This window comes from Eufriesea mexicana, unplaced genomic scaffold, assembly GCF_001483705.2.
Source record: "Eufriesea mexicana isolate 0111107269 unplaced genomic scaffold, ASM148370v2 scaffold6940, whole genome shotgun sequence".
NCBI classification, from domain to species: Eukaryota; Metazoa; Arthropoda; class Insecta; order Hymenoptera; family Apidae; genus Eufriesea; species Eufriesea mexicana.
The window spans coordinates 234,744-258,836 of NW_016914784.1; the positions used below are offsets into that span (position 1 = coordinate 234,744).

At 47.2% G+C, this 24,093-nt stretch overlaps 1 protein-coding gene across 4 annotated transcripts in view; it reads left to right on the forward strand.

Moving 5' to 3' along the window:
• The window catches only part of LOC108552528 (receptor expression-enhancing protein 3-B), a 24,314-nt gene extending 355 nt beyond the window's left edge, over positions 1–23,959 (forward strand). Inside the window, exons 2-10 of one of the 4 annotated variants that reach the window (XM_017907127.1) lie at positions 1–75; positions 14,433–14,853; positions 15,438–15,517; positions 16,353–16,587; positions 19,606–19,723; positions 19,885–20,032; positions 20,124–20,280; positions 20,569–20,692; positions 22,803–23,959. In XM_017907127.1, the coding sequence (XP_017762616.1) occupies positions 44–75; positions 14,433–14,853; positions 15,438–15,517; positions 16,353–16,587; positions 19,606–19,723; positions 19,885–20,032; positions 20,124–20,280; positions 20,569–20,692; positions 22,803–22,846 (1,359 nt within the window). In that variant the 5' untranslated portion in view covers positions 1–43 and the 3' untranslated portion in view covers positions 22,847–23,959. Of the gene's footprint in view, positions 76–12,680; positions 14,358–14,432; positions 14,854–15,437; positions 15,518–16,352; positions 16,588–19,605; positions 19,724–19,884; positions 20,033–20,123; positions 20,281–20,568; positions 20,693–22,802 lie in introns of those variants that run through there. The other 3 variants (XM_017907128.1, XM_017907129.1, XM_017907130.1) reach the window with 3 other exon arrangements.
• Positions 23,960–24,093: the final 134 nt, after the last annotated feature.

The following is a 24,093-nucleotide window of genomic DNA, read 5'->3' on the forward strand; positions in this document are numbered from 1 at the left end:
CTTCCGATCGCGCATACTCCATATATCGTTTGAAATCGTTAATATGATATCTTCGATCGTCTCGCGATTCGTCATGTGAGTATTCAAATTCTCGGTAATCGAGAAACGGGAAAATAGTGCGAAGAAAAAGTCAGCTGCACCTGGATTCTCGCCATCGTTAACCCAGGGTTGTTCGATTCTATTTGTTAATTTACAGTTCCACTCATTTTTAACTCTCTCTCTCTCTCTCTCTCTCTTACTCTCTCTTTTTCTTTCTTTCTGATGTATAACTTAACCGTTTGCGTATATCTCTCTACTCGCTACCTCGAAAAGGAAATCCCGTAACAGTTTGAACGTCTAATAACCGTTATCCTTTTTGTTTTATCCGATTCTTGACAAAGAAAACGCAAAGGGTGTCTCGTTGGCGTGGTCATGTAACGTGAATCGGATCAGAGGTGCAGTGTTCCTAGTGAAAAGTTACACGATCATTCACGAATCTGTTTCGATGTGAAGAAATTATGTCATCGCGTCGTCGCAGCACGGCTCGAAGAAAGATTTCCATGTTTGGTTACGAGTTCTACAGCGACGTCTAGCCGAATAACGATTGCGTTTGAAAATTGTCACGGTTGCTCGAACGAGGTATCGATTTATCGGTGAAATTAGCCCATGGCGATGCCGATTCTTCTGTGTCAAGGCATTTCGAAAACCTTGGTTGGCAAAGGTAAGAGGAAATCTTCTTGTACACTTCCATATTAGGAAAGCGAACGATAAACAAAGATTTATGCGCTTAACGAGGACACGTCGTGGATTTATATTATACGAAAAAAATTTGAACGCTCAAGGAACCGTTTCGCCTCGCCGCATTTGCATACGCAAGATTAATGCGATAGAAAGGATTACACGCTAGCGAAAGTGCATAATCTTCTCGCAATACCCGTATCGCTTACTTGCCGACCTATGTAACGCGAACCTAACCTAACCGTTAACTTTTGGGTCTCAACGGGCAGGCGCCCTACTCCACCATTGCGGACGTATCCCCGCGTTACGACACCTTGCGCATTAGCTTTTATTGCCAATTTCTAATTTATACCACCGAATCCAAATATACGAATTTCCACGCGAATTCGATATAAATATCCCGGTAATTCGACCTAGTATCCACCGGTGAAATTTCAACCAAAAATTATCGCGTTTTTTTTTTATCTTTTTCTTTTCTTTTTCAAAAATTTACCCGTTACCAACGATAAAATTCATTCCCCGTATCCGCATAGCAACCTCCTCTGCGCGCTGGTCTAGAGCCACGATAGAACCCGTTTTAAGCGCGTTTGGACATGTTCCATGGTCCGAATCCGATGCTCTCACATCTCCCCGGTCTTTATTCTCCGTACCCATTTTCTACACACGGCATGCCGAATGCTTAAAAATAGCCAGATGCACTCGAAAGGGAACGAAATCCCCGTTCCCTTAGCTCGACCAGAAAGAATCATACGCGAGGTCCTTTGTGTCCGTAGCGCACATTGCTTTCAATGTCGTCAGCTGATCGAATATTCGTCACAAAGAGATACAGATATTGACATATTTATCTAATCTACGGAGAATTATGTCCGTTAGTCATTTCACAGCTGCCTCGAGGCCGCGTTTCTGTTTTTTTCCGAGAATTATTTACGCTCTTTCTCGTAATCGCGGGCTAAGGAAAATAAGAAAGAAAACAAAGAGAAGAAAGAAACGTGTCGAAGCGAAATTCGACCCTTTGCTCGAGCAACGAACAGGAATAGGCGTGGGTAATTAGGATACGACGATAGGCGGGATGGAATTGGTCGGAGAGAGTTGGGCGACATGGTTAGAGCGCGCTTTCGTACGTATAGCTAAAAGCCAGTCATGAAAGATGAACGTCTGGCCAAGCGGCGTCAGCTGATTGGGAAGCTACGTCACAATGATGAGAAGTCGTTCCACCGTGGCGTCGCGCCTTCTCTCGTTAGAGAGCACGTTTTGTCCACGACGTTGGTAAACTTGCACCGTCGATAACACGCGTGTGCACGTTACTGCCGAGACATGACTCACGCTCCTTGCGCTTGACAATAAATTAAAACGAGCTGGAGAAACGCTGATCCCGGATCGGGCACAAGGCAAGCCTCTTGAAATTTGTCCGTTCGACCGGTTACTCTTTCGAGTATTGTCCGATATGATAGCCGAACACTAGGATCAATACGTTTATTCGAAAGACGGGAAAGAAAAATCCTCCTAGGTTCAGCCAGCAGCGAAACGTTTGAAATTTTCGACGAATAGAAGAGCGAACAGGAGTCCCGTGACAGAGGGACACGGCGAGGATACGAGAGAGGAAAGCCAGGGATGCGATGGGAGTGGAAAAAGTAGAGAAATCAAGCAACGTGATAGAGAATGGAGAGGAAGGAAAGAGGAATGCGAGAAGTTTCCACGAGGGAAAATATGACGGATAAATACCAAGATACCTCGCGCGAAACTTTCTTCAAATTCCTAGGATATCCTTAGAATTGCAAGAGACACGTGGCCTAGATATCTAAGGATGGTAGTTCTGTTTGCCGTGATGTTGAGCTACACAGAAAATCTAGCCTAATTACGCAAGATTAGTAGCTCGCGCACGTACATGCTCGGTTCCGTCGTTCGTTTTTTGAAAAATATTTGAAAAGATCCTCTGGATTTCCGTAGATAACGTATTACTTTCACTGTAACACTTCTATGGCGCCACGTAAAGGAGCACACGGGATATTTCCTTAGCCGTGACAGGCTTAATTCTCGTCTGCAGATAGACGTTCGTTTCGTCCGTGTTTGGCTCGTAATTAAACGAAAAAAGAAAAGGGGAGATAACGCAGAGGTCTTTGGGCCTCATTGTTGATTCATTTGCGTGTATCGCGATGTTCCTCGGCTAATGTTTCGTTTCTCGATAATGTCACGGAATGTCATCTTATTATATCGTTTAAGAAGTATGACTCACGTGTGTTGAATAGTCTTTGTGTACACGGAGCATTGTCTTTTTGCCGGGTTCGAGATACACAAGTATAGTTTCCTTTCACCTTGTCGACGCGGGCAATCTTATATACATACACACGAGTGCTCGGGAACGTTTATCTCTTTCTCTCGATTTTTCCATAGCGTAGCCGATCGATGGAAATTTTCTTGAGAACAGAAGCAACGAGAAAGAGGCCGAAATGGCGACAGATCGGTATATCGGGACTAATCGGAAAATTTGCAAAGTATCCAACGCTCGTGACGGTTATCCTAGCAGGCAGGTGGATTTTCGCGATGAAATTTTCATCGGTGTATAATTCTCTCGGTAACCGGTAACGCGTCTAAAAGCGATAGAGCATGGTAGATCTTGGCTGAGAGGAAGTCTGCGGGCGGAAGGAAACGGGTACACCAAGGGATGCTTTCTTGGTAGACCAGAGGAACGTGGTCGGTCGTTGGATCGATGCCCGGTTGGCAACAGGAGGGCGGTTCTGCCGGTGGTGTGCGAGCAAGGACGTTCGTGCGGCACCCTCATTCCCGCTTTCTCCGCCCTTTCGCTCCTCTCTCTTCTCTTTCTTCTCCTCTCGTCTCGTCTCGTTTCTTCTGCTTCTCCCGCTACAGCTGTAGGGGTGGCACGATTCTCTGGCGGTTGGTCGCGAATCGATATTTCGTTTCAGAAGAGATCTCGTATTAACCTTTCCGGTGTGTTGCACGCGCCACAGGCGTCTGACAGCTCTCTTCGCCATCTAACCAGTCGTCGAGGGTGGTGGCTGTTGCTTGTTTGTTTCTCCGTGTACTTTCCCGGATACCGATGGAAACGGTATGCTTTCGACAGAGTGGAACTGCGAAATATTTCCACCTACCAACCCGCACGTGCTATTGGAAATTATTAGAGTCTGCACGACGGTTTCACCGAAATCTATTGAAATACGAAACGTTTATCCCTGGCACCGTAACACGAAAAGCCACCCTCGGCGAAAGGTGAAACGGGTACAGCCGCAACGATTAATTCCGCAAATGCTATACCAACCAGGTCGAGATAAAACCTATCGACTCTTTTTTCTTTCGTCCCCCCCCCCCCCCCAACCCGCGCGCATACTCATTCTATTTACCTAGCTCCGCTGTTTCGTTCCGTGACCCATATTTCCAATGTTACTGAAAGGTATCGCATTTTCTATGGATGCAGACGTTGCCGCCGGTGTAACGGCCGGTTGTCGAAAACCGATTCGAACGCAAAACAGCCGCGTTTCCTCGCGGTCGCTGGGCTATTTGCATAGAATCGCGTTTCGAAAGTGTTGCCTGCGCCTGCACGAAACAGTAGTTGCCTCCGCGATTCGCTTCTGTAAACGGAGGGAACCGAAACGGGCGACAGAAGAGGAAAATTTCGAATGAAAAGTTCTCGTTTCCGGAAACCGCGGAAACCAGTCGGAACATCGTAACGTTGCCAGCGACGCTCAATCATTAGAGACCCGTTATCGACCGATAGACCTTATTCCGCGTTGACGCGTTTTCGAGCTATCGTTGTTCCTTCGAATCCATCGCTAGGTCGACGAGACGATTTTCCAGCGATTCGACACGATCGCTTCTCGGACTGTTTAACATGGACGACGTACGATTGCACGGTGTCGTTGCGTCGCGTTTGACTATGCGTACGAGGCACGGTGGCCCGACCAGAAGAAATTCGCGTAAAGAGGCCTCGAGCATTTGAAAAGGCTGGCAGCGGCTGGAAGAGAAAAAAAGAGAAAAACCGACGTGGCATAGACGAGGAAAGAAGTTACGTCGGTGTTGCGGTAATATGCTCGAGTACTTAGGATCCTCGACCTCGTGACGTCATTGCACTCATTAGAATAATTAAGAATGCTGTTCGCTAATTACGATGCGGTTCGTTCACCGTACCACTTTTTTCATCCTGCTGTGCACGGCTTCTACCATTCCGTCGGATTAACGCGAAATTTCTGACTGACCGGCAAGATTTCTATGGAGCCTCCTCTCCGTTGTCATTAACATTCGTATTTGTCGCGAGGTCTGCCCAACCGGCGCTGGAAATTGAAATAATTTTAAGCTACCGGCACTTTTCGAGCTGCTTCATTTATTATACCATCGTACGCTCGTTTTATCGTGAAATTGAATTCCTCTGACCCGGGAAACTCGTTAACGTCCGATGCTTTGTTTCAACGGTTTCACGGTTTTTCCAATGAGCATCATTATCTAGTGCTATGGAATTATTTGGAATAAAATAATTGTTTTCGGTAAAGAAGGAACAATGGCGGTTCGGCTGGTCGTTGGAACGTTATCGCGCACAATGGGGAACCATTTTCTCGTTCGTAGCGATCCTTGAGCCGGGTAAAATTAGGTGAACCGCGTATATACGGGGTTTTTCATAAATCCCGAGAGCTCTAACGAAGGTAGAATATCGCGGGGCTTTCGAGCTGGAAAGGGCTTTCCTGCTGGCAAAGAAGAGACGAGTCGCGTGCGTCGGCCTGCGCTCGGTCGAGACGTTATCGCAGTTGCGCCGCGCCGAGGATTCCCCGGAGGACCAAGACGATAGCGTGTCCGCGGGTCGAAGGGAATGTCGAAGCTCGCGCCGGTAGATAACAAGTTCGTGCTCCTCTCGTTCCACGGTTTCTCCGGTTCGAGCCTCGGAGAACCTCGAACAGCGGCAGGGGGAAAGAGCGCGCCGTTTTGATTTACACCCTCCTTTTTCCCGCCCTCGTATATAATTACGCCATTTTCTCGCAGGCCAGCCCATATTTCTTCGTCCCTGGAGACGCGCCAAGGAGCAAAAGTGCACGTCACGAGGGTGTGGTAAAGAGCACGAGACTCGTAGAGCCGCGGGAGGGTGGCGCGGGCAGAACCGAAAGCATCGTGTGTTTCACCGGGGTGATGACCCTTCGGGCGTACCCTCAGACCTTACGCTTCTGGTATCGCCGCGATATCCCTTTTCTTGCCTCTACCTCTTTCGTCTCACCCTACACACCCTTGTCCCTTCTCCTCTTTTCCTCTTTTTTCCCTTTTTCTCCCCTTTTCTTCCCATTTCTTTCTCCTTTCTCCTTCTTTTTCCGGGACGAACACTCCATCTCGCTGTTCCCTTTTTATCCGTTTTGCGGATTGGTGGTGGGTGGCTAGTGGCCAATGGTGTCGGCTAGATGACCGACGGGAAACAGAATTCGAACGACGCGTTGGAATGTTGGGCCGAACTTGGAGCTTTTTCTCGTCGCTTTGCCTACGACCCCGAGTTGGAGAGACACGCCAGGTAATTTCCAACTCGGCGGTTCCCCTCGTTCTTTTCTTCTCTTTTCTCCCCTGCCGTATTTTCTGACACGCTCAGGTAGGTTCGGGTCGCCGAGGGTCGGTTGGAAATTTTCTTGCTAGAAAGAGGATTCGGAATGGAGGTCAGGTAACGAGAGCCACGCGCTCGTGTTTTCGATAAATCTTGAAATCTTCTCAGCCGCGTGGATTCGATTCTTTCTTAAATGTTTCCACGGGATGCAGATTCGTAAACGTTTCGGCATATGCAAGTCGTTGGTTGGCTCGCTTGAGAAAGCTCAGGCGCAACGTGCCGCGTGGGAGGTCCACGATTCACCGTCCACGATGTTTGTGGATCTTTTATAGCACGGATTTCCCAACATTCCCCAACCGAGGAGAACGCCACGCGTGGCCGGAAAGCTGCCAGCCAATGCCCTTTATCGTAAACCGGAGCTTTCGATTCTCCAGCAAAAAAAGGAGAGCAAGAAATCGTTGGTCCCTTCTTCGCGGTGACCTAAATCCATCGAAACTACCCCCCGAACAGGGATCCATCGTTGTCCCCGATTAAATCGCGCACTCTCCAACGGTCACGGGACGATATTTTTTCTTTAAATATCGCCAAAATAAATCAGCCGTGCTTGCGCATTTTTCCCGGAATGTTTTCGCTTCGGGCGCTGCAAAATCTCTTTTTTTCTCTCCCGTCTGGTATTTCTCCCTCTACACCGTTCTTCTCTCGCTCTAGCTCGGTCTCTCCCGCCTCTCTTGCTCTTTCTTTCCACGGAAAGACGATGCGTCGACGTTGTGTAGTCGTCGGCCACTTTAAATATAAACCCAAGCACAGAAGTGGCCAGCTTCCAGTTCAGGCGTCGCGACGCTCGTGGAACATACATCCGACACAAAGCTCGGTCCCACGAGACTTCGAGTCCGGCTGTACGTACACCTAGCGTTCGAAAGATCGATTGGATCGCGAGTTCGGTTTCCGTGAATCATCGCCTCTGCCCACGTTATCCCCGATTTATGATCGCATCACGTCGATCGATCGCGATTCCGTCCACTACCCTCCGATCGTAATTTTCCATCGAGGCCAACGAGAACGTTGCAACGAGATTCCGTGGTGAGAACGATAGAAGTGTCGTCTTGGATGGGAAAAAAAGAATCGGCCAGCAAATTGGCACTGCGAATCGATATATAGGTACACGAAGGAGCAGCGTTTAAGCAGAAACGATGGAAATTACGGAACGATTCCGGCCTTAAGACAATCAACGCGAAACCCCTGGATCGAGAGAGTTTAATTGGGATCGGAGTTTTTAATGTTCAGAACGGTTTATGGAGAGCGTGGAGTATCAAGGGAGCGTTGAACGAAATTTTCAATCGGCTTTCCGAGTTGCCTGAGTTTCCAACTTTTCGAAAGGTTTGCAAGTTCCCCGGGGAGGAGGTCTGGCCTGGTAGCTTTGCTGAAATCGTCCGTGGTACTTTCCCGATTGCTAAGCCTGCACCTGTGGAGAAAAGGGTTGATTGTTCTCGATAGGCAAGCGTCGAAACGAAGGACTGTTTTAAAGCAACTGTGGGAGGTTGACGAGAAAATCGCGGGTACTCGATAACTTCGAACCTTAACCTTTGACGTTCCGTCGTGTTCGGAGAAAATTCGAAAAGTATCGTCGAGCGTTCCAGTGCTTTCGGAAACGAACTGTTCGCGAATAATTCGCCTCCTCGGCGGGGTCACCCTCTTTTTCCGGAGAACGAGAGGAAATTCGACGGTACCCACTGATTAATTCGTTCGCGAGAAGAAGCCCGGTGCTATCCGTCTTTGTCAGGAGGAGCGACGAGGTCCCGGAGGAGCGGCAGGCAGAGAAAAATAGCCGGAAAGGGAAAAGAGCCGCGGAGCAAGGAGGCGGGAAGCAGCAAGAAAGGAACCGCTGCTTCGAGTCGCCGCTTAGGAAACGTTAGTTGAATCACTCGGCTGGTCGTTACACCGGAACAACGTCGGTCGGCGTGACAATAAAGAGACCGGTCGAACGTGCGCGATCGAGGGAACAACGCTAGGCTAGAGTAAAAAAGTCTAGCAGCGAGAGAAGAGAAAGCGAAGCGTGCCCTTAAGCAGTCAAAAATCCACGCGCCAGAAGTTCCGCTCGTGAAATTCGATCGCTCGATCGCTCTCTCCTTCGGAAATTAAAGCGTCGACTTCTAAAGAAAGTTACTGCCTTCGGAGGATAGAAAACTCCGTCATCGAAGCTCCGGCTTTTACGTCCAAGACCTTGTAAACTCTGCCCCAAGAACTCGGAACTCTGGTCGCGGAAGTTCAAAGCGTCAAGAACGAACTCGCATCGAGGGATCCTCGATCGACTCGACGAGAAACGCTTATTAACGACACACAGCCAACGGGGCGAGTTCCTCCCGTCGACGTTCCACGGGGATGCAAACGGATCTCGCACCCTTCCTGCCGAGCTAACGAAGAATCAGCTGGTGAACGATTAGAGTGATCGTGGCCTATGTTAAACTTGTCGCGACGAAGAAGCACACTCTCGAAAGAACCTGCGTGCCTTTGTATACCCTAGTTTTCGATCGCGTTCTCCACGAGACCACCGAGTAGAGGCTTTTGTCTGCCCGTAGTGCGCAATCTAAATCTCGTTAGGTCAACGTCGAGGCGTATCGAGCGAGAAAACAAGGTTTCCATCGGATTTCGCGACAAATCGAGTTTCATATAGTCGAAACCTTTGTTGGAATATTTCACGCGATAGGCTCCCAAGGTTTCGCTATGACTTGCCCCCTGTCTTCGAAAAGTACGCCACCTGTGGCCGTGCCCATAGAGACCCACCATTACACGCGAAATATTCATCTACCGGTGTTTAGACGAGTGACGGTAGTGAACACCGTCTCGGTCGTGTTTCTGCCTTCTCCCCTGAAGGTTGTACCAAAAATGTGAAGGAAAGGGAATTCGTGGATCCACTGAAGATTTTCTCGTACGAGAAACTACGTTTAATTTTCTTGGACCAAGTAAAAATATAATAAATTTCATCGTGCTCGAGAAATCGGCACGTCCACGTGACAGTTGCAAAATTATCAAATGGTAAATCATTCCGAGGTAAATCATTCTTTTCGAGTAGCCTGTCCTGGCTGAATGGAACAAAATTAGAATTTCTTTCACGGACGTCCACTTGTTTAACTTCTAGCGCTTGGAATTTTCACGGATTCGCGTTACCGAATTGGCCATTTCCGAGTTCCTCGAGTAGCTACGAAATTTCGTGCGATTAGGCTAGAACGATGAATTATCGACAAAAACGGGCAATCGATCGATTGTCAAGATATTTGCATCGAGTTGCATAACGTAGACTCGCGACACTGATGCAAGCCCTGATGGGTAAACAAGATTGTATAACATTGTAGATACGATCGTATAAAATTTCGAGGAACTTGTCCGAGATGATCTTCGCTAAGCTCATCGAAGCGCATAAAATTGCAACCGATATTCGCGGTTGCATCAACGGATGACATTGATTGGAAATTCGCTCGACACGATTGTATAACGTTGCGAGTAAATACTGCCAGGCCAAGTTTTCGAGAAAGTCGCTTGATCGCCACGATTACTGGCGCCATGGCGCCACCATTAATTCTCTGTTCCTTTCGTAAACGTTATTCCTGGATTCATAGACCCCCTGCGCCGCGATTTAATTACGAAAACTTAGGAAAATCGCGGAAGCGTTTAACTTCGACTAATTCGTACTTATTTACTTCGTTCGCGAGAAAATGCTTTCGGATTTTATACGAATCTCGCGCGTTAAGTATAATGTTAGTCACACGACGAGTCTAGCTCGCTTTCGCTGCGATTACGTATAAAAGAGCCACGAGGAGCTACACTGGTCGTTTAATGCAAAAGGTTAATAGCGAAAGACGTTAATGACGGCATGTGAAAGAAAGGCAAAGCAATAAATCGATGGCGAGGAGGTAAACGAAAGAGCAAACTTCTTTCTTTTTTTACTGTCAGACCTTCTTTTGTCCCTGGCTCCCTTCGTAACGCGATAGTCGGTCATCCAAGTTCGCGAGTCCTTCGACGTCGATTTCATCGCGTCACCGTTATGGATTACCCGCATGATTCTTTGTCGCGCCCATTAATCTTCGTAATTAAGCGGCCGTTTACATGCGACGAGGCAGTATCTCACGTGTAAATCGTTGTCACGAAGGTGAAAGTTATTAAAGCATTCTTGATAAAGGCGCTACCATGTTCGAAACAGTTTTCGAAATTAGGAGCACGAGATGAATCACACGATCGCCACTCGAAACGCGAGTCTATTACCTTCCGTGGCTCACGGCTCGCGATTCTGGCCTTTTCGTTCGATTGTTATTGAAAACGACGAAGGCTACTTATCCGCGCCGTTGGATCGCGTTGGCCGAGAAGAGGAACCGCGTGGAATTCTGGCCAGAGATTTCCTCTTTTTTCCTCGCTTTTCCTTCGGGCTTTGTCATCGCCTTGAAGGACGATGAGCTGGCAGTCCAGTGGAACGCCACATCCACGCTATTCCGATGTAATTCCAAAGTTGCTCGGTCGAACGACACTTGGCGAATTTGGAAAAGTTCCAAAGACACTCGATCAGGCGAAACGGAAAGGCTGTGGTGGACCAAATCGACGAATCTTTCTTCGCTAGCGAGAGACAACGAGGCTCTGTTCGGGTGAAAAAAAAATTCCGACGGAAAGTTCTCGAGCTTTTTGGCAGCGAATCGAGCGGATCGCGTGCTAAAAGTATCGCGGTGTTTATCCACGCTTCGACGTCCCCTTTTTCTTTTCCACGAGAACGTCTTCCGTTCGGGGACACCTTATCGCTGCTCGATCAATTGGCTAGGGCGATTCCTTGGTCACCTATTCGCCATTTAGACCCACCTATGCCTCTATTTATACGCTCGTATCTGGCTTATTCTACGCGCACCTCGGAAAGATACGTAGCCGATGGATCAGGTTGATGCTCCTTGTCCTCATCTCGAAATAACCGGACACGCCCCCGTTACGATGTTTTCGTCGAGCCCTCGCTCATTAAACCTCTAAATGAATCGCACCGATTCGTCACCTAGTACACCTCGCCACACTGCCCGCCCGGTGGAAAGTTAATAGTCCGCTTAATAACTACACCGAGAGTTAATAACTACGTCGTTGGAGCGATTCGCGCGACCCGATGCGTTCCATGATCCGAGCAAGTCAGTCAGCCGACCAATCAGCCCGCTCGGCAAAAGATAATCGTGATTTTCGTATCCGACGGAGTTTTAATTAATGGAGAAGAGATAATAAAGAGGGACTCGAGGGAAACTGTGGCTCGAGAAGGGCCGCGATTAAAATAGAAAACTGGGTCGACCCTGAAGCGCGATGAAAAGTTATCTCGCTGCGAATATCGAGCACGTATTCCCGTTATCTCTTACCGAACCCTATTTCCAATGAAACCAACCATTTTTTTCGCCCCTTTTAATTAGGAAATGCTCACACGTTGCCCGTCCGAGTTGCGTCCAAGTAGCTATATTTTTCCCCCTCTTTCCTCCGTATTCCAATGCGATGGGTTTTGCATACGAAGGACGAACGATCGTCGAGAAACGATTTTCAGGAAAAATTCGCCGCATCGAATTCTTTCGTATTTTCCACGTTACTCGGTAGCAGATAGTTATGCGAAAGTGAAAGAAAATGGAAGAAATTATTTTCAGATTCTCGAGATCGCGACGGGAAATGAATAGTCGTAGCGTTCGGGAGGTTGGTTGGGTGAATTTTTAGAGGAAACTAGCACCTAGCGCGCGGTTTACTCCTTTTTGAATTTATCCGACTCACAATGGCCGCGACTCCCGCATCGGAACCTGCTACGGCGATACAATGGGCAAGTAAATTTTCTTTCGACAATATAAAACAATAACTATTCTCCTGCGGTCTTTGTATCGTCCCATTACGGTTCATTGACAACGTTGCGTTGCTTCGGTGAATCGAGCAGTTTCATTTTCGATGGTCACGCGTTCTTTAAAAACCGCGGGTCGGCGACTTTACAGGTGTTTCCCTTTGTACATACACCCGTGAGGCATTCTTTACAGAAACTTCCTTCCGAGTGTTCCCTGCGAAGGCAGGAGATAGGTCGGATCGATGGTCAAGCTCCGATTACTCTAGTCGCGCGTCGCATGATGTTCGAATAGCGCCAAGCCGAGAACCCGCGTCATAGCAATCGATTGGAGAAGTGGTTTGAAATGAAAAACTAGGTCGTTCCAAATAAAGAACTAATTACTTTGCCCGGCTGGAATAAATAAATAATTAAGAACGGAAGAGAAATTCCACGTAACGAATGACACGGTCTGGAAGAGAAAATCTTGCGCGAGATAGAACAGCCTGGAGCTCGCGGGAGGATTTGGGGATGGAAGGACGCGAATGGCGGAGGATCCGTGGCAAAACGTGAGGGAATTCAGACTGCGCTCGAACGAAGCAACGACAATGATCTTGACCTCGTAATCAACGCGTCGTCGTAGACGGTGGTCGCCTCTGCGTTTCCGCGTGCGCACTCGAGAGTGCTGGTGCACGCGTGCACGCGTACACACGGTTACGCGGCTACATTGATAAACATGAAAGCAGCAGGTCGGTAACAATCGTCGCGAATCGCAGTTGCTACTCGGTCGCGCGAGCCGCTCGTTGCGACTCATCGAATTTTCCAAAGATTTCACTCGCTCCTCGTTCCCCCTTTCCCGAATAGCGTACTCGTGTACGCATACGCAAATCGGCACACCGATTTATACCCAGTTTTTATCCATGACGATCGTAGTTGACCGTTGACCAAGTATATTTCTTTTCCGTTTCGTTAAAAAGCGATGCGATTACGTAAATCGTGGATAACTTTTGCGAATAATCTGTCTTTCGTCGACTCGATATTTATAAACACACCTGCAGACTTGGAAACGTTTGGCCGAGTTGCTCGGTGCGAGCAGTTTCGTTTACGATTCGCGACAGAGTTTTTCGAAACTGCGTGCCGCAGACCTCGATTCGCTCGACGGGCAAGGTAGTCGCATGGAAAATGGTAAAATGCCGAGCGCGTGAGGCTCGTTAGCGCGCGAATAGCGAGCAGGGACTGCGCACAAAGGACGCCCGGTTACGCAATCGAATAGCGACATTGGTGACAATCATCGAATTACCCGGGAACCTCGATCGATCGTAGTTTCGCGCGATTCTCGCCAGAAGAGCCTCGTTGCGCGAATCCACCGCTAACTCGACGACAATCCAACGAATTCGACATCCGAAATTCGCGTCCATGTTGCGAAGAAGGAACGCCAGGTTGTCGAGATATCAGTCTAGCTTGTTTCGAATACTCCTCGATTTCGCGAGGTTCGGAGGAACGTCGTAATTCGTTGGAACGGTTATAGATTGGCGGTAAGCTTCCGCTAAACGATCTAGGCGTCGTGCTAATGTCGTGTTTACGCGGGACAAACAACGCGACGTAACTCTGTGGAAAAAGTGGAATTTACAGTGATTACGCAATAGCGTTGGACAATGGCCGTGGATAGAATGGAGAACTCGGGAGGAGGAGTGGTTATCGTCTCCAGTCCAACGGCGAATTTCGTGGCTCGATCGCGTGACAGCGGCTTAAGGCGCTAAAATAGAGCCTGTAGAGCATCAGTGTAGTCGACAAGTCGGTGCCAGAACGCGGCTACGCATTTAGTCTTTAACTGGAAGCATCCGCGCGCGGAACAGGCCTCGCGAGCGAGGGCCAGCGAAAACGCGAGTTATCCTCGATCGGGTGGCACCGCCCAACGCTTTCAGGGATCCTTTCGTCGAAACGAATCGATTCGTAACCGTGGAACGACGATGTGAAGCATCGCGATTCGGAGGATGCAACAAGTGAGTGGAGGCAGGGAGCAGTGGAGGAAAGGGGGCCGTGATGTTAGAAGTTACCATTCGCGAGTCGCACCGCTGATCCCTGCGTCACCTCTGACCCAGCCTCGTGTCACCGCTTCCACGTTCCCCGACTACGGAATGATGATCGTTTTCGAAACGAAAGGATACCCAATTCCGACGCGATCGTACAGAGCCAATGCGTCACGGTGAAAGTATTTTCTTCGTTCGATCCTCGTTCTCCCTACGTCGTCCGATCGGTTTGGTTGTATCGTCGACCTACGTACCGGAACCTCTAAGTCCCTTCACCGATTCTGTAAGCTTTCTTTTAAAGACACCGCGGGAAGAGTACGGCTAATCATTAAGCGACTTCCGGTTGCGTATTTTGCAGTTTGATGCGTCGGATAGGACCGACGGTGATCGAAAAGTGTTCGGAGAAAGCATTCGCGAGTAGTCGAGAATCCAGGCAGATCAAGGGGGAGAGAAGTCTTCGGAGTGGAATGGATGTGAAAAGAAAGGAACCTCAACCGAACAATCTCGAGGAAAATCAATTTCTCTGGATGATCTGTAAAGCCAGTATCCCTCGAATATTGGTCACGAGTTTGCTCGCTTTCGGTCGATACTGCGCAGATCATATGCCAAAGAAAATGACCCTGGGCTGCCTTCGAATCCTGGCCGCGCTGCTGGTAATCGTAATGCCTCGAACGCTCACTTACGTTCTGCTATATCCGATTTTCAGATTAGTGTTCGGCAACTTGTACCCGGCCTACGCTTCGTACAAGGCAGTGAGGACGAAGAACGTGAAAGAATACGTAAGTATCGAGTCCGATCCGTGTGACCGCTCGCTGAGAAAACGAGAGGTATTCTTGCTCGCCTTCCATTACCAGCGATTATGTTTGATCATCCTAATTAATGGGACTACACCGAGAGCGTGCCTTCAAGTACGAGCAAGTTCGAGCTAACTTGGTCGATATCGTTGTGGTCGAACACTGTTTTTACCAAGGCGTAAACTTTGCACCGCAAATGTTTGTCCACGGAGGAGGCTTTCTCGGGTTTCTTTGTTAAAAATCCACCATTTTTATCTCGGACGAACTTTGCTCTTGGACTAATCGCCTCGCGTTCCACGTTCGGGACGCGATGGCGTTCGTCGAACGATTTTCGATTAAATTCCAAGGTTAAACTCGCAACCCCTTCGAGCGCGCTATTCTCGCTATTTGCCTCAACCTCGAGGGATAATATTTACGTACGCGAGAACCGAGACGAAGTAAAAGTTCCTCCGAAATGATTATGCGTGGCTCAAGAATAGACCGAACGCTATTTCTGCGCAAAGAGAGGTCTATTCGCCAGCGGCTGTTTGCTCGTACGTAACACGTATACCTTGTCCTTTCGTTTTCAGGTGAAATGGATGATGTACTGGATCGTGTTCGCGCTGTTCACGTGCGCGGAAACCTTCACCGACGTCTTCTTTAGCTTTTGGTGAGCAACGCACATCGATCACGTGCGCCGGTTCTAACTTGGTCTCTTCGATAGCATAGCACCGGCGTGCGAGTGCGGAAAGGTCAAAGAAAAGAGAGGAGAGGTCGAACGCGATCCTTCCCTCTCCGTAACTCGTTAATCCGAAGAGTACTCGCGATGGAAACGAGCTGGAATAACGGTTGCACACGCGTTCTCCCGATAGGAAAGGGTGCACGGGGTTGGAGTCGCGCGAGTGTTTGGCTCGGGTAGGTCGGTCATGGCCCCGTTTTTGCCGGAAGCGAATAAAATTCGAGCGAACAGGGGCCAATAAACCGAGGTGAACCGCGTGGTCCGAAGCTCGCCACCGGGAATTCCGAAAGTCTAATTTCGGCCGAGATGGATATTGGCTTACATGCACTTCTGAGGATTCTACCGGCGTCTCGTCTTCCGTCTCTGTTTCTGGTCTTCCTCCCTGCTGTGCCAGATCTCTCCCTTCATACTCGGATTACAACCAAAAAGGAGAGCTCTCTCGTGTATTTCTGGCCAGGAATACCCTCGCACTTTCCTCTCCTTTCCTCTCTCCCTCTCCCTTTCCTTTTCATTCCTCTCCTATCGTCCACTATCCGTCTACACTTGGCTACTACCCTAAACCGACGCGATTTTTCCCCTTTTTCCCCCTCCCTATCTCGACCACGCGGCTTCGCGGTTCGCATCTGCGTCACGCGCCAGAGCAATTTCATCGTTGGCGTTTTTCATTCGCGCTAATAGGTCTTAGTCTACGAATCGTTATCGCCTCTATCCGTCCCTATCGTCGTTTCCTCCGCGTAACTCTCGTCTTTTGCTCTTTCTCCCATAGGTTTCCGTTTTACTACGAGATGAAGGCCATTCTCGTGATCTGGCTGTTAAGCCCAACCACCAAAGGTTCCAGCATTCTCTATCGACGATTCGTGCATCCCGCTTTGATTCGCCGCGAGTCCGAGATCGACGAAGCTCTGGAACGCGCGACAGAGCAGGGTTACAAGGCAATTTTGCACCTCGGTTCGAAGGGTGTGAATTACGCTACCACGGTTTTCATGCAAACCGCTATCAAGGTAAGTTCCAGTCTTCCGTTCCTCAACACGCGCTTGCAAATGACGCAACGATGATATCGATCGTCTCGTTCGCGGAAAAACTCTGCCAAAGTATGCGTAGAAATTGTTCGTGTGTCACGTACAATGTTATTCGTTGGTTCTTTTTTTCTCCCCACCCCCCTCTTTCTCTCTTTCTCTCTCACTCTCTCTCTCTCTCTCTCTCTCTCTCTCTCTCTCTCCCCCTCGTAACGAAACGATCGAGAGCCGATGACTTCGCTTAACGAATTAACCAGCTTTAGTAATCGCTTCGAGAAACTCGCTCCCAAACTAGCTAATCGTTGGCCATTTTTTCTTGATTTTATGTTTTCGTTGTCCTGCACGCCTATCCCGCACGCCGTTACCGCCTCTAATCAAAAACACGAACGTCGACCATCATCATCATCGATACTCATCGTCTAATCACTGCCAATCATCGTCGCCCCTTTAACAACCATCGACGCTTGTAAACAAAAAATAAACCAAAACAATGACCATGTTGTACGTGTACACGCGTGTCTCTTGTGTTCGACCTGTAACATCGCACATTCCACGACCCTCAAAAAAAATCGTGTATGTCATGTTTACCGAGAAAACCAAAAAATCCCTGAAAACACATCGGAACACGAAACGTCGGGTCAGCATTTGTTGAAGTCGCATCATGTCATTGGGACTGAGCTACCAGCCATCCAATCGGCCTCGGCGGTTTCTAGCTTGGTCAAGCCACCGACAACCTCGATGCTGACGATGGAAGAGACGACGGAGCAGGTAGACAGCGTAGCGAAACAGTGCCACTCGTATCCAAGCACTAGCTCCGAGGAATTGATGCCAGTCGAGTCGATACCTAGCTTGCACACCGACTGGAACACGGACGACGAGCTGGTGGAAATTAATCAGGTACGAGAGCAAGAAGAAGTCTTCAAGGTGCCATCGCCAAAGAAACCTCACAAGACACGGAAGAGCAGGAAAGAGCGATCGGGGAAGAATTGCAGGAGGCTGAGGTCACGGATTGACAAGTTCAGCGACGACGAGGTGGACCAACAGTACGCCGGATCCTCTTCGATGGAATACTGAGACACGACGACGTCCTGTAGGCTTTTTTGTCGGAAAGGAGTCCAAGTTACCGATTAGGTTTTAGCTAGCGTTACATTTATACCGTTTTCAACGAGAAGGGGTTAAGTCAAATTGCGTGTGTGTTTTTTTCTTTTTCTTTTTCTTTTTTCTCTTTTATTTTCCCTTTCGTTTTTTCTTTTATTTTATATATTCCTCATTTTGTATAATCGAATCGAGCCTAAGAGAATTATTGACTTTGTTAACGCGTAACTGATTATGAAGCGACACGAGAGACGCGACTGAAGAGGGCTTTAATCGCGTGAATCCTTTACGTTTTAATCGCGTGAAATTGTTTGTAATATCCGATAGATGCGTTATAGTAGAAACACGATCGAGTTTTTTTTTTCTTTTCTCTCGATGTACGTCAAGTTTGGAGCACAACGTAACCTCTACCGCGTGGTGGTTAATTAGCGTTTAAACGAATACTGTGAAACTATTACTGTGTGTCTTTCCGAAATGTCTGCGATTTGTACCGTTTGTTATACCGATTAAGATTAAGAGTGATCTTTCGCGGGACTAGCCGCGATACGTGATAATTTTTAATATGTAGAGGGAATTGATGCCTTTCAGCAGAATTCTGAAATACTTCGTAAGAGAGTCTATGACAATCCGATAAATTTTCATCTGTTGTTGCAAATTGATACGCTATATTTAAGCAATAAATACGTCAAACAAACACGTTGAATCCTTTTTCACGAATAATGCCATCGAATAATGAGGTATCGATTGAATATATACTTGATACTTTGCTTCCACGAGGTACGATACGTATCGTCAAAAAGACAGAGCTTAAGACTGTGTGTGCCGAGATAATAGGAAGAACGACTTGGACGAGTAAATGCTGATTATTCTGCATACGCGATTTACGCGACTACCTATTATCTCGATCGCGTGTATCGCTTGCGAGGTAATCGATACCGCATTTTTTGCTCGCGCACGATCATCGTCAAACATCGAATAGTACTTAAGGAGCCATCTATCGCATTGCGTGCTGTTCCTTGTTGTAGTTTTCCTAGTTGTAGTCGTTGTTAAACATTGTATGTCGCATCGATGTAAGTAGTGGACTACGATCGAGAAGCTCGTTACATGCGTATCAATTGAACGGCTATTAGGAATGCTAGATAACGTAAGAGAGTCATAGTAGCGTGAAAAGGTTTGTCATCGAAACGCTTAGAAAGTAAGACTTTTATACTCGAATCCAAAGATTTTACGCAACGATATCATGGTATGTCTCATCTCGTTTTTTTTTTTTATTTTCGTTTTTTTCCGAATAAATGAATTCTACCGACAAGGGCGTACTGTTGTCCCTCTCTTGCTCCGTTTTGTCTTTCGTCTAAAGGCGCGCGCGCGCGCGTGAGCGCGTATTCCGCGATCATCCGCGTCGATCGATTCCTCTCGTTCGTACTGAGCAAATCCCGTCTAACGAGTTGGTCCAGTTAATCAAGAGAACCCGGTTCTATCGCTGGACACGCGGAACGCTAGCCGTTAACTCGTGCCAGAATGCAAGTCGGAAAGAAACGCAGCCGGATAGGCGAGAGACCGCAACGCGCTCGCGTTGCTGAACCCGGCCTAGATCGATCGCTAAACACGCACGACAGATCGAACACACGCTCCGGTGACGGCAGATAACACATTAACACCTTTTTCCGGGTTGGTAAGAATTTATTTTTTTTTTCTCCTCCTCTTTCTGTATTTCGTTTCTCAACGTTCTAATTTTTCTTTCTCTTCTTCTTCTCAACTTTTTTTTCTTTTCTTTTTTTTTTTTTTCTTCTTTTTCCGTTTTGCCCGATCGACGGGTTTGATTTCTCCGCACTGAGCCTTAACAAACGACGCGATACGGAATCGTAAATTGTCCCGCAGGCTGAGAAAAACGGAAAATTGGTTTTTCAGGGCGGCGGTGGTCTGGTACAGCATTTAAAGAAGAGTTACAGCCTGAGCGACCTGACCGGCGAGAAACAGGACGAGAATAGAAACACGCCACACATGCACGACGAGACGGACATGGAAGGTTGTTGGCCGATTATAGCCCCCCTTAATTTCTGCAAACTCCCCCGCGTGTATAACCATAATGCCTTTGCTTTCGTCTAATCGCATATAGATTCGATCCTAGGCATATAACTTCTCGGGGATTAGGATTTACTTTGATGGAAATTTTGCTACGGTTTATAGTGGAACCTCGTCGAAGAGAACACGTTGGGAGAAGAGGGTACAGTCCTCGTCGAACGCAATCGGGCAACACTCGGGTAGAGATGTATTTCTCTGAAGTGGACGTGGATGTTAGACAGTCAAGGTCTAGGGAGCCAACGACTAGCTTAACGTACGTATATTCCCGTCGACGAATAATCGTTTTAGAATATCAGTAGTCGCGGTGTCGAGGTGTTATGCCAAGTATGCTTTGTTCGTCGTAGTAATGTAAGGTCTTCGGACGACATATCTAGCGGATACAGCAGTGGGGAAGCGCTACAATCCAGCCGTGCATCTCAAGGCGATTCGTTAGTTCGAACATCGAGCGTCGGTGCAAGAACACGCGCAAAACCTCGCTCCACCATGAAGAAGACCCCAGAGGTACTAAATTCAACCGCTCGAATCCGTATAAGAACGTAAATCAAGGTTTAATTCCGCGCACTCCAGCCCCAATTTCGTTCTACCGCGAAAACTTTGTCCAACTATCTCCAACCACGCTGACAAACACTTGCTAAAGCAAAGTGTCGCGAAACGAAAGCGAAATTGACCGATTGCGTCGAAATTGATCCTTGATTAATCGAGAAATCCGTTCTCTCGATCATTTCACCGATGTTTATTATTTCATTCTCTGCTGATCTTATAATATATCGATTTTTATGATATTTGAAGGACTCGGGAGAGGATTCCGACAGCATCGATCCTCCTTCTTCCAAAAACATCTCATTTCCGACACCTCTAAATCTCGTGACTCCCGAACAAGCACTCGAGATCTTGCTTCTGCTCTCGCAAAACAGTAATGTTGCTGATTATATTAAATTCGATCGTGGCTCCTTTGTCGCAGGTAATGATTCACTTAAAAATACCAGTCAATCAGGCCCGGATCTAGAGGAAACAAAGCCAGGAGGAACAGTGGATAATTCGTCAGACTCGGTACTAGCCGCGAAGGTGCATATCGTTCAAAGCATAGAGGCGGAAGCTGGCCCTGAACGTTCATTAACGGTAGGAAAAGCAAATAATGACGCGGAGACCGGTAACGCGAATAAAGACGCGCAATTGCTGCGAGCTGAAACGCAGAAAGAAAGAACGGAAGACACGAGTGCGAAAAATATCGCACCCACGGAAACTTTTGCGAACGACGAATCTACGTCGGAGAAATCTATCGGTGGATCGACTCGTACGATAACGGATGATCTCTGTCAGAACAAATTCGACGAGCTTAAGCAACTCTTGAGCGACGCTCACAAAGCGGTCAACAACATCGTTTATTCGCAGGAAAAATGGAGGCACAGCGACGCGTGTATCATGGAGACGTTGTCGCAAAAGGATTTACAGCGAAGTACGAGTATCCAGGAAACTAAGGAAAGTGGAAATGGCGAAAAAGACAGAGGTGTCTCCGAGGACGCGAAGATCTTTGCAGAAGTGAGCAAGGAAACGAAAGTTGAGGTATCTGACACGGTAAACACGGCCGGGGAGTCCGAAAGTGGCATGTCCTTGGACGTTTGGACAACTCCAAACCTGTCACGAAGTAATTCCGACAGTCTTGGTCGAGCTGGCAAGTACAACAAGAAGCCGGCGCCGAAAGTGCCACTCGCGAACAGCGAAGAGGACTTGAACGAGACTGATGCTCAGAGCGCGTTGAAAGCCACTTTGATAATTAAAACAGGAACCTTAAAGACCTTCTCGAATACCGACACTACCAAAGATGTGTTTATCGCTCATGCTACGGATGTCAAGTCGAAGGGGAAAAAGTCGAGGAGACAGCGAACCAAGGAAGGTTTCTCGAAGCTGTTGACAATTCCGAAAAATATATTTCATAACGCATTTTACAAAGAGAACAAAGGCTCGACGAAGGCGGATGATTCGTCTCCGGATATCAGCGCACCTGAGACCAGGTCGAACAGCATCGAACCACAGGAAACGATCATCGAACTCGCGCCAAAGTTGTCGTGCTCCAGTCAAGAAATAAATGCCCAGAACGACGAGAGAAATGAAAATGACAGTTCGAATAGTTCTGGCAGTTACGTGCTCGCTCTAAACGACGAGAAGGAGACCGGGAACGATATGGAGAAAATCGAAACGGAGAAAAATATGGAAACGAATAATAAGGATGGAAAAGTCGCGACAACGAGTCTGGAATCGCAGATAAGAGAAATGTCGCAGTCACCGAAAATTGGCAAAAGATTGGAATCAGACATTTTTTAAAAGCTTTCACTCGAGAATACGCGCACAAGCTGCAACAGTTACACGGGTCTTTTTGACTGGTTTTCGTTGATAAATTAAATATGCCTGTTACCACCAATCCCTCCTCATCCTCTTCGTCCACTAGATACTTTGTCGTACTGGAAGTGTGGAAAGAAGAAACGGATTAATTCGACCATTCTTATCGTATGGAAATGGTTTCTAGAGTGTTTTGTGATAATTCGTTAGACCACTAATCGCTTAGCGAGTGTTACTTCTTACTACGCTGCTAAACGTGCATGTTACTCGGTGATTAACACGGTTATAGCAATATCGCTGAACGAGTTATTAATTTTCCTTTGCTTCGAAAACGAAGCGTAACGTTAGAGAAATTTCTTTACGTATCTCTCTACGAATTGGAACAGTCCTGAGTGGTCGAAAGGAAAGAATTCTTCTGTTGAAAGATAAGAATTCTGATACCTCGTCGAAAGATGTTCCACGCTGATTTCCTTCCCCCCTGTCGTAACATTGTTTTCCCCTCCCGTCAGTGTGGTGTGTAAATTACATATTACGAATCGAACCCTGCCAAAGTTGTAACTATATAACATAAAAATCGAAATAACGAAACGTCGAGCTAATTTTACTTTTAAGAACTCAGCGTTACGCTGTGCTTTTTATCCCGACGCGTAACTTCCATGACAACTGATTCGTTTGTATCTTTTCAGATATCAAGCTTCGCTACCCTCCCCCGCAGCAAGAAGACAAGTAAGAAAAAGGTGGCATGAAATTTAGAGACTGCTGATCGTATAAAAGAATAAGACCAAGCGTTATCTTTCGAATGCAATTTATTTGAATGTCAATGCGCATGCACGTCAATGTGCAGCGATAAACGATCAGCAGCGGTACATCTGAATCAACTGAACACACCGAGATGCATAATGCATTGCGACATTGTGCCCTAGCACTAGCGTTACTCGAATCGTTTGTACATACTTTCTTCATAATTTCAATTTCAGTTTCGCAAACGAGATTTTCATCGATTATATTCCAGCGTCTAGTTAAGTAGATATAGCAAAACATACTCGATCGATCAGTTTCCATTAATAAGGCAACAGATAGGTAAAAGAAAAATCAATCGATCACGACGGACCTGTAACACCGTTGCTCACGGTCATCCAAAAGATTCTTAGGTCTCGTGTTATGCTTTTTATTGCGTATCCCGATACTCGTGCGTAATGTCGTTTGTATATGAACAATACGGTTCAATCGAGTTTTATATATATATGTTTAACTATTACGAGGGAAAACTTGCGGTGCTTGTCGCACACGATTATTGTTGCTTACGATCAAGCTTAGATTTTACTGACAGAGACACGCGATGTATGACGATACGCTGATATACGAAATCGCATGGAATCCCGTTTCTAAGCTTTTCTAAAACTCTATAGTTCTGACGTTTCGTAAAACGATTCGATCGTTGTAAAAAGAGTGGAACATGCCGAGGAACACGCGAAATTAAGCGTGGACAATTGTACTTACGAGAAGGGGATGAATTCCGTGGAATCTAGTCAACAAATAAAACATACTCAGGCAACTCTCGAATAGTGCCACTTAACTTTCTATAATTCGTCTATATAATTGTAGTTAGCAATGATACGGAAGCGTGATTAATCGATAAATGACTGTATGAAACGGGTCATCGCACTTTTTCACAGAAATTAGGGAACTCGAAGTGCTGCATATAGCTGAAACGAAGCCATAGATAATTTATAAGAGCCCGTTAACGACCAGAGACGTATCTATAATTCTGGAACACTGCTGAGGTTCGACATGGTAGCTGATCGCTTTTCTGTATTTTTATTCCAGCAGTTCCCAATTGAAACGACACGAAAGTCGAAAAAGACGCGCAACAATCTCGTTAACTTGTACTTGCCCTATGTTTCAGTTCTCTTACGAGTGAGAAAAGGAAGAACATAGAATTAAATCGTGCCACGAGTTTCTTGTCCCCTATGAGAT